The sequence below is a fragment of the Oryzias latipes genome, chromosome 2 (genome assembly GCF_053564925.1).
Source record: "Oryzias latipes strain Hd-rR chromosome 2, Olatipes_Hd-rR_3.1".
Lineage (NCBI taxonomy): Eukaryota > Metazoa > Chordata > Actinopteri > Beloniformes > Adrianichthyidae > Oryzias > Oryzias latipes.
In genome coordinates, this window is record NC_136238.1 from 18,374,080 (window position 1) to 18,392,760 (window position 18,681).

The 18,681-nt window shown below is 39.5% G+C and overlaps 1 protein-coding gene across 2 annotated transcripts; it reads left to right on the plus strand.

The window, feature by feature from the left end:
- Window positions 1-2,763: 2,763 nt before the first annotated feature.
- styxl2 (serine/threonine/tyrosine interacting like 2) lies at window positions 2,764-16,552 on the plus strand. 2 transcript variants are annotated; one of them, XM_023964469.2, is made up of 7 exons: window positions 2,764-2,880; window positions 3,250-3,383; window positions 3,971-4,089; window positions 7,149-7,380; window positions 7,946-8,163; window positions 9,317-13,922; window positions 15,946-16,552. In XM_023964469.2, exons 2-6 carry the CDS (start codon window positions 3,268-3,270, stop codon window positions 12,079-12,081), a joined length of 3,450 nt encoding a protein of 1,149 aa, XP_023820237.1. In that variant the 5' UTR covers window positions 2,764-2,880; window positions 3,250-3,267; the 3' UTR covers window positions 12,082-13,922; window positions 15,946-16,552. The 2 variants fall into 2 exon arrangements, 1 of the variants encoding a protein (XP_023820237.1); XR_013648411.1 differs by lacking the exons at window positions 2,764-2,880; window positions 3,250-3,383; window positions 3,971-4,089; ... (1 more) ...; window positions 7,946-8,163; window positions 9,317-13,922 and adding an exon at window positions 15,123-15,333.
- The last annotated feature ends 2,129 nt before the right edge of the window (window positions 16,553-18,681 follow it).

An 18,681-nucleotide genomic window follows, 5' to 3' on the forward strand; every position in this document is an offset into this window, starting at 1 on the left:
GTCTGCGGTCATAGAAGGGTTGTGCGTTTTTTTTTGCTAGGTCTGACAGTTTTTCAGATGGCGTTTGGGCTGGGAAACTGTGACACTACCTGGCAACACTGGTTGGTACCGTCATAATACAAACCAATGCAACTTATTGAGAAAAAAGTACATTTACATTATATACATGTAATTTTGCTATATTAATCAATTCCTAAACAATTCTTTATCAACATAGAATAATCTTTAAAACTTTAGAATAATTTTTAAAAATTTTAGAATAGTTTTTAAGACTTTGAAATAATCTTTTTTTGAAGACTATTTACTTTGATGTATCATGTCAAAGTCAAAGAATTTTCAAGGACACTGCAGGGAGTTGAACCCCGTCTAGCTGAAGCTTTTTTGACTGAACGTTGAAGGCAAAGCAAAGCAGAGTTCATGAAGATCCCCTCCCCCCGGAAAAAAATCGAGTATTTTTCAGAATGAAATAATTAAACAAAACAATAAAATAAATAAAAATGTAAGAATTTACAAAGTATGAGTGTTGGGGAGAACCCCCAATTTTTATTTACACACAAATTTTTTTTTTTACAGAATTGAATAAAACTATGTATAAATATAACCTAGTAACTTAAACTAACTAACTTTTTTTTTTGGTTGCTTAGTTTGTTTGTTTTTTTATTAGACAAAAAGACACTTAAGTCACTTTCAGAATCCCCAGTAAACTAAAGTGCTACAAGACAACCCAAACATTGCAGACCTAAAGTATAGATCTTCTTTAATCCAAACAAACATGTCCTTAAAATAAAGAAAACAATAACCCTCACGAAAAATATCAGATTGGGATCATTTCACCCAATTTAGATTATCACTCTCACTAAAATCATCAAGAAAATAAGTTATCCAGTCTGGTAGTTCCTCTGGGAGTACTGTCTTGATGGAAGTCCAAATGTTATTTAAAACTACATGACTCCCTCGTACGGTTAAATTTACTCCATCAGATAGATAGATGTTCTCTTCAGCTGGAACCAAATTTTTATGTTTAACCACCACATTGAACAGGTCACTATACCCCTTGGTCATTTTGTTGACAGTGGTCCGGAGTTTATTCATACAAGCAGGAATTCCAAATCTCCAATTTCTTCTTGGGATGATGAGGGATAAAGCTATGTTCATTTGAGGATACTTTTCTTTTAGAACCCACAGGTCTTCTGCCATCTGACTTGCAATCACCCTTGGAGGAATTGTTCCTAATTCATCCCCTTCAGCATGAATGACCAAAACTTCAGCGGGACCACTTTCCTTAGAGATCGTTTGATGGACTGCTTTAACAATGTCCTTCCAGCCCAAGTGTTTACTTCCAATCCACTTAACATTGGAGTTGGAATGAAGGCTTTTTCCAAAGGTATCATCAGCTGCAAGCGTTGGTCTTATAATGTAATGTGACCCAACGTTCCAGACATCAGGCACTCCTATTAAATGATGTGTTTTGGTTGTTGGTGAGCTGTCCCATGTAATGCTAGATGTGTCTTCTTCCATCTCCTCAGGTTGGATCCCAGTTACTGGTGAACTGGCAAAAGGACTTTCAAAATCCAGTTCATCCTCAGAGTCTAGAGCCAGATTTAGGCAGACATTTTCATAGATTAGTTTAGTCTTTTTGACTGGGGACGGGGGTTCCTCTGAACTTCTTTTTCTCATCAGTAAAGGCTTTTTGTTGTTAGGCCAGTGTTCATCCTCAGGGGGTGACCATGCATTTTCAGTAATGTTTATCTGAAAATTTCCTTCTTTTATCTTTGGTGCAAGCAAGTAGCTCTCTGAGTCTGTTTCTGAAATGTGTTTCCTTTTCAGATTGCAATTGTTGTGCTTTTGCAACGATGTCTCCATTTCCGGTAGTTTAAAAGAAGAAACTGATTTTGTCCGAAGAGGTTCCCAAAGGGAACATTTTTTCTGGTTTGTTTTCTTTGATGCAATCCATTTTAGTTGAAATTTGATGAAAGGTAAAAACTGTCTGCTTAGTTATCAATTGAATCTGGTACTAAAGGAGCTTTTTTTTTTAATTCAAGATGGCGGCCTCTTCCCAAGGTCAAAGGTCAACAAAACGTCTTTGGTGTTAGTAAACTCAAGCTAATGGCATGTCTGTGCGATTTCGTGAAAATCGCCTGAACCAAAGTGTCGTTTTCCCATGTTGTTGAAAGACACGAAAATCGTCAATTTTCAGAGTTCGCCACAAAATGGACGCCAAGCCATAGGTCTTGTGGCCATCCCATAATGATTCTGTTGACTTTTCGGGTGGAGGTTAAATTTTCACCGCAAGGAAGGAGAAACGCAAAAACCTTCAGCCACACTCACATAATAATGTAATAATAAAAATAAAATAATGCAGAAACAATATAGAAGATTTTGCCGTTAGGATAGCCTATGTCTTTAAATGCTGCTTTTCTTTTACAATATATTGGTCATGTCTTTTTGGGCTTATACCTTTCCTTTGAGGGCTTTTTGGCTTTTGGGCAATTTGAACAAATTAGACGTTTTTGTACAGTTTTTTTTGTTACACAGTTGTCATGTCATTTTGAGCTTTCGACGACTTTCGACGTGTTTTTGTTTTTCGATTTGATGCGTTTTTTTGACGTTTTGAACCTTTTTGAGTGTTTGACCCTCACGAAAAAACTATGGTCCTTGCAGTCAGTGACTGCTGCTGTGGGTCATAATAACCAACAGCAAAAGAAACAGTAAAAGGTAGTACTTGAGTAAAAGTACTGTGATACCCCCTCCTCTGGTGTCAGATGTCGGATCGTCCTCAGCCATCAGTGGGGGGAGGTGAAGGGGGCGGTCTGGCTCTAACTTTGGGAGATTGTGTCAGTGTGGCCGCTGTTGCCTTCGGAGGAGCACTCACAGCCTCAGGTAAGAACACAAACAACGGCTCACAAACAAACAGAACAACACACACAGACACACACATACAGGTCATGGACCGTTTCAGAGTTTTCACATGTCTGATCTGAGAGCTGCCACTCCTTGAACTGAAGCTCAGGGCTGTGAGATCTGTGCCGCTCTGAGGCCTGCGGGCTGAAGCAGCTGTCGTCACCTTAAAAATAGATCCCACTCTCACAACACAACGTCACATTGAATCCTGCTTTTCTTTTTTTTTTTTTATAAATCCTGTCTGTGTGTTGTTGACCTGCACTGTTTCCCCTTGACTCATCATTATAAAACCACCAACAAGTGCTGGAAGTCTAAAAAATTTTCCTTTTTTTTTCTTTTTTCCATCAGAAAGAGATCCTGGTTGCTATGGCGTCAACCGAGGAAAACGCAGAGAGCAGAGATCAGGCGGTACCTGACAGAGATGATGAGGGCGGAGACGTCCGGGGAGTCCAGTCGCAATACCTGCGCTGCGCTTCCCCCAGGTATAAACAATAAGAAATGTTTTTTTATTTATGCGACTTTGTGTGAGTAACCATGTGTGCACACCCAGACACGTACCTACAAGTACATTTAATCTCCACAAAATAATTTTCATAACAAAATAATCATTTTCACTTCCAAAATATTAGCAATAAAAAAGATGTGAGAGAGCTGCATGACCCAGAAAACCCACTTTCAGCTGCTTAAAGCATGTGTTATAAATTCTTGCAGGCAGTATTTAGATGCTGACTCAGTCTCTAAAAGAAAAAAAAAGCAGTCACTTGTGCGTTTGGCTTTTGACGGCTGTCGGGACAAGTTTAAAACTCTGGATTTCAGTAAACAGATCACTGCATCTGAATATATTCATATGAAGAGAAAAATATAGTTTAAGTTTAGCGTTATAATCTTTAACACTGAAGGAAGCAGGGTAAGATCTGCAACTAGATGCCCTCTGACCTCCTAAAAAAATTCAAAAAAATTAAGCAATCAGTTCACAGATAAAGACGCGGGTTTTCTTGTTGTTCCACACGGCTGACTAACATGCATGTTGTAGTGATGGTATCTGTCTTTGTCTTAATTTCCCTCGTAGTTTCTCCATGGCATCTGAGTCCAGGTTCTCTGCAATCTCTGGATCTGACGCTGCGAGCATTTTCATGGAGCCCATCCACCTCTCTTCAGCCATTGCTGCCAAGAAGATCATCCATGAGGGTGAGGCAACAGGGAAAGCAGCCGGAGCAACACTTTACGTCTCGTATTACCTACAAAGAATTAAATTTGTACATCTAGCTACATTCACACCGACGCGTTTAAACATCTACTTTCAAATGAAAGTCTCTGTAACTGCAAAAAATGCAGGTTTTGGGCTTCTGTATCTAAAACTGTCAGATTCACGCGTCAGACTATGTGCGAAATGCGCAGCCATTGAACGTGGGTTGTAAGTTAAACCAAGTCAAACCCCGACCAATCAGGTACTTGGATTTGGTAGAAACATATGGATGGCATCCCTTTTGATTGACAGAAGTACCAACCGTTAGAAAATTTATCATGGAGAAGAAATTAATAATTGCAATTGGTGCTCAGCTGGAATTTTATAACACCAAGTCTTTCAAATACTGGAATAAAGCTGTGAAAGAAAAAGCCTGGAGCAAGATTCACGAGAATTGCACCGCTGTGACATTTTGGACCTAGTGTCCTCCAACTGTAGGTGTCTGACAGCATCACCCGTACGTCATAAGTGCCTTACCTATTACCTATTACCATTGTCCACTTTAGATGTGGCTGCTCCTTTCTACAACCTCTTATAACCTAAAGATGTGATGCAGGTGCATGTGTCTAAGTCATAAACTCCTCCTAACACATTTTAGGAAAATTTAAACATGGTCAAAATGTCAAACAATTGCCAATTTCTATATAGTTTACTAGAAAACAATCAATACGGCTGAATGAGAAAAAGCCAAGAGTCTTCATTCAAATGGAAGTAAAGTTGCCCCCTGGTCTGTTGTTCTTCTTGCAACTGCTCAACATTTCCAGATGCAACGCAAACACTCGGTAGGGTGTAAATGAGCCAACTCCAGATCAGGCCATGCAGTTTTCAACAGACTTCTGCTTAACTCCTCGCTTCTGATTCAAAGTCAGCATGCAGGAGAAGAACCAAGTCGCATTTAGTAGAAACGCTCTGGAGTCAGAGGCGGTCCATTCCTTCACATGGTTAGTGCGGAGACACGCTCTCGCTGGAGGAGCGGGGTGACGCTGATTGAGCAAATTAGGCTCCATGACACATCTCGAATCAACTCCTGTAACAGACATTAGTGACATCTTAATGGATGCTGCATGTTTCATCTGCTGACGGCCACTGATGCGCACAGCCAGCTTCTGCATGAGTGCTATGATTTACTTGAGGCTGGAAAGCTAAGAGACAACAGCAGCACATGTGGCTGCATGCGTGCATTCCCTGGGATGACAGACAAAGTGCTTTTATCCCCGCAGGGAGCTGGAAATGCACCATGAGAGCTTTGTCGGGCTGCATGTGTTTTACCCGTGATGCTGGGGGAACATTGTTTCCCTCATAATGGGAACGTTAGCCTGTTCATATTTAATGTGTCGGAACAGGCAGAATAACAAAGTTACAGCTTCCTCTTGTCTTCAAGCTCATTTTAACTAAACCCAAACTCTTAAAAAAATGGCAAAAATGTGATATTTCATAGATTTAAAACACACATTTGTAACTACTGAGGAGCGTTTTGAATATTTGAAATTGTAGCAGTCAGATTAACACTTTAAAAAATTCCACTTTATATTACCTTATTCTTGTTTTTATCTTTACATTTTCTTAACATTTTTAGATAATAAGTCGATCATTTATTTGTTGGAGGTTGTTTATATTGTAATATTTAATAATTCGTTTTTTGTGTTAGACATCTGCCTGAATGGACTTCAGTTTTTTCGTCAGTAGGTGTCTCTCCCCTAACATCACTTTTTTTCACAATTTTTTTCCCCGTCGCATGTCATGCAGCTGACTGCTTTTCCATTAAACACTGTGTTTTTACTCTTTCTTGCCTTCAACCTTTTTGTGTTCCAGAATTGCAAAACATTTCTAATTAACAACAACTTTAGAGTTTCTACATTTTTGGTGACTTTTTCTGTGTCTCTGTTGATCAATTTCTACAGAATTGGTACTTTCAGGTTCTGTCATTTGGCCTTGACTCTCTTTCTGTATTTTATGGCAGCTTAATTTCCCTCACTGTTTAAAGCTGAAAGGTCACCAGATTCCTTTAAATACCTTGGTATCCTTGCCCTTTTTCACCTCCTGATAGAATTGTTCAAGCCTTTGTGGACATTCTACAGCCCTTTTAAAACAGCTTTATTAAGTGCTGATGAAATTTCTCAGAAAGTCTTTGCAGATTTAAAAAATTAATCAAATATAACTTAATTTTTTAACTTTTGACCTTGATGAACTCTAAGGAGAGGAGAAGAGAAGAGTCCAAATATGAATTGACAATCGAACCAAATACAACAGAGTCCAACTTCCATCGTTATTTTATCTACATGTTGTAACATCATTGCTAGTGGTTTTTTAATTATGATGAAGCTGTTTTTATCCAAAATAAAAAGAAACTTTGTAGGACATATTTTATGAAGAGCAGCAGGAGTTCATCAGAAATTCAGGTCTAAGTTGTGGGCGGGACTGTTGACACGGAGCAAGCCCGTCCCCGCTTCCTGTCATCCATCTGTTTCTTGCTCTCTAAACAGCATACAGCCCCTGACATCCCAAAGCTAACATTAATGACGCAACAAAAATGGCAAACAACATTGGAGCCATCCAGCCATGCAGTTTTGAGCCAGATGTCAGCTCGGATGAGGACAATAAAGATGTACATCAGAAGGAAGCAGAGCAGGGAACTTGTGGCCCGCCCAGTATATTTTCCACGTCACAAATCCAATCTTTCCCTAATGGCATATTTTGTCTGCTTCTGATTCACAACGATTTGAATAAAGAAATACACAGACATTTATCTTTGAACTTTATTTTCTTAATATAGGTCCTCCAATGCCACAAGAACGTGTTAAAAACCCTAAAAACACAACTTGAAGATTGTTTTAAGACACTGTGTGTCTTAAAATAAACTAACCAAAATTTTAAAAATACAAGTTCAAGAGCCCAAAGTTTGCTGAGTTGTAAAGCCTGCTTATTATCTTTGCAACTTTCAATTACTTGCAGACAGTTAATAACCACTGCTTCCATGACTGGTTTGGTTCCTCTTCTTCAGAGCTGCCACCTCGTGGCATACGAACAGAGTCTATCCCGGAATCCATGCTGGAATCAGCCGAGCAGCTGATGGTGGAGGACCTCTACAACCGGGTCCGGGACATGATTGACGACCGAAGCCCCTACAACACCCCCTGTGTGCTGGACATCCAGAGGGCTATGGTGCAGGAGCGCCTGGAGGCTCCTAGCAACCCTGTGGACGAGGTGTGGCCCAACATCTTTATCGCTGAGAAGTGAGTTTTCAGAAAAATATGTTTAGTATAGCTTTAACAAGTCATTTAATAATCTTTAGGGGTGTATTGAACTGTAATTTGACCAGTGTGGTGGATATTTGTGAAATACAGCAGTCATGATGTGATTGAAGTGTTTGCCAAGTTTGAAAAGCCACAGAAAAAAGTCCCTTTGGGAAAATTTTCGATTTTTAATCAAAATGTAGTGAAAACCATTTTCAATGAGAATTGTATTCTTGGAGTTTTTAATACGTTCTTGTGGTGATTTATGCAGCGTAAGATGTAGAGGGCAAATTTCTGAGGATTTACCGCCACTCTGCAAAAACTATATCCTAAAAAACAACACAGTTTTTTTATTTGGGCTAAAAACAGCATAATTATAATTAAAAGACCACTGGGAGCGCTTTGAAAATAGATCAAAAGATGACCAGGGTGGGATTAAACATGGAAATGTTCTCTTGAAGGATGTTGTTAGAGGACTCAAGGTACAACTCCTAAAATTGTAGGAGACCTTGTTAATTTTTAATAGTTTCATCCAAAAAAAAAATCACTTTTTTTTTGGCACCAGGTCTGTCGCAGTCAATAAAGCTCGATTAAAGCGAATGGGGATCACACACATCCTTAACACAGCCCATGGAACTGGAGTCTACACCAACGAGTCTTTCTACGCTGGCATGAACATCCAGTACATGGGCATCGAGGTGGACGATTTTACTGAAGCCGACATCTCACCACACTTTCGGCCAACTGCCGAATTCCTGGACGAGGCGCTGCTCACACATAAAGGTAAGCGGTCGTTTTTTGTTACTCATAACAGGTAGAACCACAAAGAAAGAAGAAAAAAGCTTTGTTGTTAGCAACAATTTAGCCTTGTCTCTTTCAGATTTGACAAAACCCTTATTTCAAATTTAAAACAGTCTTTGTGGGTCCTTTTTATCCAGTATCTCTCATGAGTTGAGAGGAACTTGATGCCCAGGATGTGTGGGGTACTTGGTCACACAGCTGGATTTTCTTTGAGTTTTTCCACCAGAGACATTTGCATATAAATTTTATTATAAATGCTTTCAGCTATGTTCTGTGGTTTCATTTGGCTAATTATGCACCTTTGATCTCAATGCTTAGAGTTGGCCACACAGATTATTAGTTCCTGAAAAAGGAAGTCAGGTTAACACAAATTTAGCTAAAGGTCCTGATCCTGGACAAACCCCCAATAATTTCACTTCTTAGGAATCCCAGTATAAGAACAGCTTCCAAAAACTGGAGTAACGTTTGTGAAGGCCCAGATTAAAAAAGTAACACCAATATATTTTTTGTTATTTAGCCTGTTTTGGGCGAAAAACAAACATGTTACATTTTTTAAATGCTTTTTTACACCTTTTAATTCACGTATTTCTAAATGTTACATTTACTAACTAAATATTTAGGTAGCAAGGTAAATATTTAATTTAAAGTTAAATAACAATAAATAGTTAGATGTTTCACAAATTTTCGGGCTCCGTGAACATCGCAATTGACGCGTGTTGAAAGTGAATCCAGTTTAACTTTTAATTCACACAAGTGCCAGCCATTTGTAAATTATCTGATCATGGAGGATAAAGTGACAATTGCGGTTTGAGCCCGGCCAAAATTCTATGACACCAAGTTTTTTCTTTTATATATATATATTTATATAGATAGATAGATAGATAGATAGATAGATAGATAGATAGATAGATAGATAGATAGATAGATAGATAGATAGATAGATAGATAGATAGATAGATAGATAGATAGATAGATAGATAGATAGATAGATAGATAGATAGATAGATAGATAGATAGATAGATAGATAGATAGATAGATAGATAGATAGATAGATAGATAGATAGATAGATAGATAGAAATTGGCATCAAAATCCAGTTTCTGATGGTGCTAATTAGTGTTTCCTTTTGTTGCAGGGAAGGCCCTTGTTGTTTCCATGATGGGGGTTAGTCGCTCTGCTGTCCTGGTGGCATCTTACCTGATGATCTTCCAGAATATGACCATCATGGAAGCCCTCACAACCATGCGGAAAAAACGAGCAATAAATCCCAACGAGGGTTTCTTGAAGCAGTTGCGAGAGCTCAATGAAAACCTGCTGGAGGAGCGAGACGACGACGATGAAACACTCAGCCAGTGTTCAGTGATTGACGCCCGTGCTAGAGCCCAGATCTTTGGTGAAACCTCAGTTGACGATGAAGACGATACAGATAAAGAGGAAGATCAGAGTATGTTGGAAGTGAAAGCCCATTCAATAATGATGGAAGAGGAGGAAGATGGAGGTAGTGTGATGAGCAGCGTGGCCTCATCTGCGGCTGCCGCAGCGCTCAAAAGTGGGCTGGTCGGGCCGCAAAACGGGCTGGATAGCCACGACTCCTCCGCAGTTGAAGAGAAACTAGTTCTGCTTGAGAATCCCAAGCCAAATGGAGAGGAGAATGATGACAATCTTGACTCCATGATCCATGAGTGGCAGCAGCGAAATGAGAAATACCAGAATGAAGAGTGGTGGGAAGCGCAGCTCAACAGTGAAGATGAGGATGTGGAATCTCTCCTCGGGGTCCATCCAAAGCGAGCAAAAGACCTGGCACACACTGAAGTGGAAAGTGTAACCAGTGAGCAAGTAAAAGCAGTGAAGGAGAAGATCAAGTGTCGCAGCAGGCGCCTGCCTTCCGACGCAGCGTCGACCTCCAGCTGCACCAGCTATTCTGATCTTTGGAAGCAAAGACTCAAGGAGATAGAGGAAGAAGCTGCTGCCCGTTACAGGAGGAAAGAGGACGACGAGGGCAGCGACAACACAGCTACAGAAGCTGGAGAAGGAAATACAAGGATTGACGACGAAGTGGAGAGCATCCTCTCTGACACCAGCTCCATGTACAACTTTTGTCAGAAAAACAAGGAGAAGATGACGCCTTTAGAGCGTTGGCGTGTCAAAAGAATCCAGTTTGGTTGGAATAAAAAAGAACGTGAGGACGGAGAGAAAAGTTCCATCGCTGACGGAGAAAAAGGCGTGAGTGAGGATGACGCTAAGACAGTTTCCTTCAAAGACGTCAACCTGACTGCGTACCAGGCCTGGAAGCGGAGGCAGCAAAAGCGTCTTGGCGAGGAAAACACTGATGAGATCCTGGAACTCAGTCGAGGCGAGGATTCTGCCACAATCAAAAGGAGACAAAGACGGGAGGAGATTCTAGAGCGTTCCAAGAAAACTTTAGAGGAAAGTCAGTCCATGTGTGGCTGGGAGACAGAAAGCTGCATTAGCGGAGGGACGATACCTCTGTCTGCCTTCTGGGCTGATGCTGGTGTCACAGGCCCTCCCAGTGTCAACAACGATGATAACATGTCCATGCTCAGTGGCAGGTCATCTATCATAACTTCAGTTTCACAAGCTCGCAGTACACGATCTTCATCATCTGTAGTCCCTCCAGTACCACCAATTCTCCCAGTTCCTACTGTGCAAGGCCCCACAGGAGAACCAATGGTCAACCTGGCCAGTATCCAGAACTGGATCGCCAACGTCGTCTCTGAGACGATCAAACAGAAGCAGAGTGAAATGAGCCTGCCCCCTCCCTCACAAGCTGGCTCTGAACTCAGCTTCGCTGGTGGATCAAGCCTTCTTGCAGGCCGAGTCGTAGACGATGACAGAGCGTCTTTGTTAAGTGGTGCTTCCTATTCCAGCGCTCTCTCCAAAGGTCGGGGCCGGGCGTCCTCTGTCCTGTCAGACAGCAGGTTGAGCAGCACCTCAAGCCTTAGTGGGCGAGGGTCCGCCCTCAGGTCTGAGTTTGACTCCACTCTGGGTTCCAAGAAAAAGAAGATCACCACCACCAGCGTCCCGTTGTTCAGTCTCTTCCAGGACCAGGTCAACCTGGACAAGCTGGACTCTATGGACAAGGAGATCAAGTCAGAGATGAGGGAGAAGATGGCCACCTATGAAAAGAAGAAGATCCTAGAAGACAACAAACGCAGCACTCTCTACAAAAAAAAGAAACCAAAGGAGGAGGATGAGGAAGAGGAGGACAAGAAAAAAAGAGAGGAGGAATTTCTTGAGGAAACAAAAAAGAAGGAGAAACCAAAGAGGACATACGGCTTATCGGGATGCCTCAATCTTAACCCTGCACTGGAGAAAGACAAGGACACCAGCGTTGACGACTGGCTAAAAAGTGTCAGACCTCCCCAAAGGAAACAATTTTCAGTGGAAGATCCATCAGAAGATCCGTATGATGATCTCGATGCCTCGGCCTCTGAGTTTGACTTCTCAAGCCGCAGAGCGTCCTATTCCGTAGAAGACATCGACGAGGAAGCATATGGCATCACATCCAGGCTACAGTCCAGAATCTGTGAGGATTTATCAGGTCAAAACAGGGAGCTTTTGTGCGAAGGGTTCACACAATCGCAAAGCAGCAGGCTGTGCAGGACTCGGGAGCAAGCCGAGGAAACGGAGAGCAACAGCGACTTCTCCTCCAGGAGAAAGTTCACTCATCACTCACGGTATGAAGGCAAGGAAACGGGTGCAACGGGGAGCAGGAAGGAGGACAACAGTAGCGATGAGGAAGAAGATGTAGCTGCCTTCATCGCCCAAACCAGACAGAGAATCAGAGCTCGAGCTCTCGCCGAGGCCGAAGACGACGAGGTGCTCGCTGCGTGGAGAGCACAGCAGGAAGCAAAGTGTCAGAGCAGGAGTGAATTTTAGGAAAATAGTTCAACAGCTTTTTGGCTTTTTTAAAAAGTTGGCATTAGAAATTTAAAAAAGAATTGTGTTGTATAGATGTAGTATCATAAGTAACACTCGTTATTTGAATCAAAATGATGTAGAAAATCCTCCAAACACACACATCCAAAATTAAGCTACATTTAGTTTTGTCGTTTCTCGTCAGTAAGTCAAACCACTTTGGAAGCATACTTGAAGAAAAGAAGCAATCTAATTTGTAAGATTTTAAAATAAATAAATGTTTGCATAAGCAGTGGTCTGTGGATTAATTTCATTCAGTTGTCTTCTGATCTGCCCCACAAAGTGGAGACCACAATAAATTACCTAAAATAAACCACAGAATTAAAAAACTTGCTTCTTCCCTTGCTTCCCCAGGCCTTTACCACCCCCTTATGTCTCTGCCAGCCTGGTCAGTGCTGGACGTGACAAATTCGTGAAAGCAAAACAAAAAGTCAAAGTGGCAGATTTTCTGTTGGTTTTATCTTAATAACAACCATTTTTAGAAGAACCTTCAGAAGTACATTGTTGGATTTTCTTGGCAACAAATGTTTTTTCAAATAGCTTCCCATTGATGCTTGAGGAGTTAAAAATCTCAAGGAGTTCAAATTTGTAGCTGGTACTAAAGGTGTTTTTTTTTTGGAAAACTCCAAAGGGTCGTCCCGAGGTCAAAGGTCAACAAAACTTGTGCACTTAATCTGGAGGTGTGTGTGTGAAATTTAATTCAGATTACTGAAATAAAAGTTTTATTTTTCCATATTGTGGGTATGGGTAAAAAACTCCTAATTTCCAACTTTGTTACAAAATGGAATATATATTTCCCTTGGGTGCATACCCAACACGCGTGTTTTGAATTTGTAAGTGGATTCTAAAATATTATTTTGAGTCCCATATGAGATTTTGGTCCCATTCATTTTTTTGACACTTCCTTGGATGTCACCATTTTTTTTCGGAGGGGGGACCAGATACTATGCCCAAAATTCCTTTTCACCGGGTACTAGACGCGTGCAAATTTTGGTACGTTTTTTAACATGGGGCAGGGGCAAAATTGTGGTAGCGTGATGCGGTGGTAGTGTTATGGTATGGGGCTGCTTCCTGTTTTGGGCAACTTGAGAAGGCACACATTGTCCTCATCCCTAATGGATCTAAAAAAGAATACAAAGGGTTAAATCATAACTCTTTGCATTTTCTGTCAATTTGAGAGTTTTTATTTAATATTTGAATTTGTGTTATCTTCCTTTTGGAGAGTATGGGATGTCAAAGAACATTAAGGAAGCCCTTGTAGAAGAAGAAGAGAAGGGAGAAAACTTGTGGGCTCTATGAAACTGTAAACATCACTCTTGTTCTAACAAATGTAAAACTTCCACCTTAAGGACATTTAAAATTTGCTGTAAAGAGCAACTGCAGATCCTCTCCAAGGCAGCATGAAAGCAGAACAGGAGCTCAATCCTCCTGGAGACATAAAAAGTGATGTGAAAGCTCCCCCTTGTGTCAATAAAAGGACTTCGTCTGTTGCTTTCCACCTGGAAGGAGATCTGCGTAAGTCCCTTAGGCAGTAACCGTATAATAATCTCAGCAAAGGATTTGTTCCCAGGACCCTCACAAAGACAGGCGACCTTAAACTCTCCAACCCTGCTGGCCCAGCCAGGGGCATTTAACCCACATCACCAAGCAGAGAAAAAGACGTTGAGGCTGCTTCCACTGATGAGCTCCCACTCTCCAGGAGACATGTTCCTGTTCCAGACAAGAACAAGTGCAGTTCTTTCTTCTGATCATCCAGGTGAAAGAGCAGAACCCTGCAGAGAAGCTGCACCTGAGCCACTCAGGTAAAACCTGCTCTATTTGTCCTGCTCAGTTAAACAGTGGAAGTTTTTAGTTCTGGTGATTTGACAACTGAACAAAGTTATTAAAGCTTTCAGAATTTACAGATAAATGTGTGCGTTTATTCTAGTTTTTGTTCATATGTTCATTCAGAGGGGATTTAATGTATCCTGCCTGTTAACATGTTAAAAGGTCAAGTGTCCCTTTAGATTTAAGTGGGTTTATAAGCGTTGTCGGTGGTCTATATTGTTATCTTATTTCTGAAAAGTGTTTGATTTTTTTTATTATTTTTTTTGTGAGGCACTTTATCAATTGGGGATTTTAAAGGGGTGAAAAAGGAATTTGGAACAACATATTATAAGAAAATTCACAAAGATATGCATTTGAATTTATACTGACTGAAAGTCTATCGTAAAAACCTTTTTCAAGATTAATTTTTCAGTGTTTTTTGAAATATTTTTGGGGTTTTACAAGATAATTTTTCCAAGTATTTTCCGAGATAATTTAGTCATGAATAACAAACGCAAAAAAACTGCAAGATTCTTTTACTTTGTTGACAAAAGGGATGGACTAAAATGTACATTAAAAATTCCCAGACAATACATTTTATTTTGTATACAACTCACAACAAATAATCAAATCTACATCTTACACACTCTTTGTTATTAATTCAGATTCCTGATATATTCCCCATTAATTAAAGTAAAGTTACTCTTTCTATTACAGCAAACACATTTGTTACAGTAATGCACTTTTGAAAATTTTTGAGTGTGTGTGAATTCTTTAAAAAGACATTTTTTTTCACTTTTTTTTACCGTGGTTTCAAAGATATTGTTCTTTTTTTATAAATCTTTTCCTTATATGTTCTTTTTCATGATAATGTTTTTTTCGAAAAACAAACTTAAAAACTACAACAACCAAAAATATTTCAAAAATCAAACTTTAGAGCAAAAGGACAAGGAAACATCTACCAAGTGAGTTACTTCTGACGTTTATAGTTTATAGTTTCAAAAATAGTGATGGCTTTTTGATTAATAGTAGTATATGTGGAATCTGTATTAACATAAATGAGTGTCTGTTATGTACTTTTGATTAATTGTCATGAGTTGTAAACAAAATGGATTGTATGGGTTGTTTTGGTGCACTTTGTTGACGGTCCCTGCCTGTTCTGCAGCTTCATAAGCAGCAGGCAGATCCTATTTAACTAATGACTCCAGTTGTCATTCATTTTCTGCATCACTACAAACAAACTGAACTGTTCATCCTAGACGCTGTGGCTTTGGTTTGTTTCTAATTTTAACAACCAGCCAGTAGTTTTAATGCATTTGAGGTTCATAAATAAATTATCTTGGCGAAAAATTAACAGATTTTGAAGAAATTTAATCCAAGACAGTTTCCATTTTGAAGAATAACGTGGTAAGTTCAACTCAATTGGATGACATCCTGAATATAAGTTTTTTTAAATGCTTGACATGTTTTGCGTAGTTGCCTGTGCTGCTCCTTAGTTCTATTTATTTAAAGAAGAAAAACAGAAACAAGATATGCCTGTACTTGTCAATCTTAAGATACATTACAACCTTTATTTGTGTCTTAAAAGTGTAAATAATTTTATTTCAAAGTGACAGCAGTCATCAAAACCTTAAATGTGGTGTTTAAGTACAGGAAAAAATGATTAATAATATTAATATTGTTTTTTTTAATAAACAAAATGTAGATGTCTATCATCAAAAATTACATAATATAAGTCTGCAGAATACGGTGATGTAAAGAAAATCATTTCTGGTGCTTTTCCTGTTGTTTTTTTTACGCTCTTTTTTTTTTATTCAAATGTTTAAATCTGAGTTTGTGTGCTGAGGGGGTGTTGCATAAGAGCAGTCACTCTGGCCTGAGTTCATTCATTCATTAAGCCCCAATTAAAATTCCACCCAGATGACTTGTTTGTTTGTGAAGGATGAGATCTCATCATAATCGTCTTCCTTGGGGACAAGCATAAAACAACAGTTATGTTTTTTTTTTTCACCCCCGTAGCAACGGGATGCAGGAGAGTTCACTCATGGATGCTGACGTCAAGGGGTTAGTGAAAGTCAAACAAGAGAGCCCGGCCCAGATGCCATCCGCCAAACAAAACCCAGAGAAGGAAATGAAAAGCAACAAAGAAGATTCTTCTGAGAATAACAGCAAGGATGGGCTAGAGAATGATGGGAAGAAAACTTCGAAGTATAAAACTGTGTCCTATAGAAAGATCCGCAGAGGAAACACCAGACAGAGGGTTGATGAGTTTGAGGCTATGGTGAACTCATAGCTCTGTGCTCCAAGCATGATGACACATAGTGATTATGCATAAATGAAAAATTGTATAGGGATGCTCCATCAAAAATGGTATTTTGTTGTTTTTTCTACATAATTTTGGGGCTTAAAAGCACTTTTCTTTTGTTGGAAAACAAGAAAACTGGCTCCCTTTTTTTTAATGTGCAACAAGCTTCTTCATGTATGTTTTGCCTAAATCTTTTTATCAAATGTCATGCTTCTGGATTAAAGAAAACAGAATTTAGCCATTGCAAATTTGCAAAACAATTCCTACTTCTATGGAAAGATGTTTTCTTGTTTAAACAGAATAATAAAGATAGAAGGAAAATTTGTGTTTTTTTTATTCTGTATGTTTATCTTGCAGTATTTGCAAAACTTTAGAAGTTGCTTTGCAGTGATACATTTTATGTAACATTTTCAAGCCGTTCAAGTTGAGGAACATGAGAGCCTTGCAACACCTCCACTCACTGTTGCTCACTGTTGCACTGCTCCCTGTCTGCTTTATCCCTCACTCCTAACACACAGTGTATTGATGGACGCAACAGATATCTTCCACTTATGTTAGTGTCAGGATTTCACTCTTGAATGTAACATTTGTTGTTCCAGCAGATCTAAAATAACCATTGTGAAGCTGACAATCGTAACCTACTCAAATTAGCAGCTTGGCACTTGTATCCCCTTACTTTCTCACCCTCTTTTCTTTTTTCTACCCCCCCCCCCTTTTTCACACTTTATGAAATGTGTTCACTTATTTTTCACAAAAAAAAGTTACATGTGGTCTATGCCACTGCTCAAAGTGAGATGTGGGAAGAAAAAAAAACGGTCACAACTATGAAGTTATATTCATATCTATCAAATCTGAAACCAAGCCAATCTTTTGAAAACACAAACTATGAAGTGCTTCCAGCAGTTTGCTCTTCTAAAATGCAGGAAAGTCATTCTGACTGACTGGACAGGGCATAAGGCTAAATTCAGACAAAATGTAAACAGTAAATGCTCAAATCTAAAAAACGGCTATTTAGAATTCAACTTTTCACTGTATAAATGTTTAAATTTTTCCTTTTAAATAAAGTTAAAGTGAAACAACACATCAACCACAACACCAAATATAAATTAAAATATACAAAAGAGAAAACATGAACAAAAAGGTTTAAATTAAAGGTTTAAAAGGTTTAACCCTTGTGCTATCCTAGGCATTTTACCATTGGGAGTTGGGTCATCTAGACCCACTAGACAGTGCGCTGAACCTTTTTTCTTCAATGATTTGTGAACCTCACTGGTGTCCATGGATAACATGAAATCTTTCCACCTTTATACACCTTTGTCATGGTAGGAATAACACTTCAATGTAAGGGTGGGGTCATCTAAGATAGCACAAGGGTTAAAAACCCTAAGAGTGTATTCAGAATCAGAATCAGAATTACTTTATTGATCCCCTACAAGGGAAATTTGTTTGTCACCATAGCAACTGACAGCAGAGTGAAAAAAAGACTAAGAATAATATAAATAAAAAAAAACAAGAACAAAGAAAATGTAGCATAAGTGCAAACAACAAGGTGGTATGATTTCAATTCAGACTGGAAAAATCCTTTGTTCTGGATTCAGTCCACTTAATTTGTTCCAGATCGAGTCCCAAACTTTGTGTTTGGTCTGTATTCAGACCAGCATCAAGCGGACGATTCTGTTACGGACCAAAGCTTATAAAAAAACCACGAGACTAAATATGACTTCAGTCATTGGCAAGGAACTAAGATGGCGGGTCAAAACAACGAGAGAAAGACGAACGTGCTGTGCTTTAAAATTCCGTTAACTTAGTTAAACGGATGCTATCAACTGTAGTGATGAGGAGACTCATTCTGTCTTTTCAGTGCAGCATTATGGCAGATCTGAACACTTAAGAAACGACAGACAAACGCAAAGTAAATGGTAAATACATATACAGTGCTTTACTACCCTATTAGAAGGCCCAAAGCGCTTTACAGTCCCAGTCCCATTTATCCATGAACACACACATTCACACACTGCTGGCAGAGCCTAACACTGGCGCCAACCTGTAGCCACCATGAGCAATGTGGGGTTCGGTGTGTTGCCCAAGGACACTTGGCCACATGGAGAGGGAAAACTGAACCTGCGATCTGACAACTCTACCCAGGCCACCCCACATTTCCTGTCGAATGGAAAGTGAGGACATGTAATACAAATGTCAAGAATGTATAAAAAAAAGTGACAACCATCACACTTCAAATGAAATTGCCCAATCGGAGGCAGACTTTTCATTCATTCATTCATTCGTTCGTTCATTCATTTACAAAACAGGAAAAGATTAATAACAGTTTAGCATGACTCCGTTTAAAAACAGGTTTTCAGCAGCTTCCTGCTCTGCAGAACAATTAACTCAAGGCATCCATTATACAATCCATGACAAAACAGAAAAATCCTACAATCATAAACAGTTCA

Coding starts and splice junctions, on each gene's coding strand:
- styxl2 (XM_023964469.2), top strand. CDS start 3,268: ATGGCGTCAACCGAGGAAAACGCAGAGAGCAGAGATCAGGCGGTACCT. Junction 3,384..3,970: donor CTGCGCTGCGCTTCCCCCAG/GTATAAACAATA, acceptor TTTCCCTCGTAG/TTTCTCCATGGCATCTGAGT. Junction 4,090..7,148: donor CAAGAAGATCATCCATGAGG/GTGAGGCAACAG, acceptor CCTCTTCTTCAG/AGCTGCCACCTCGTGGCATA.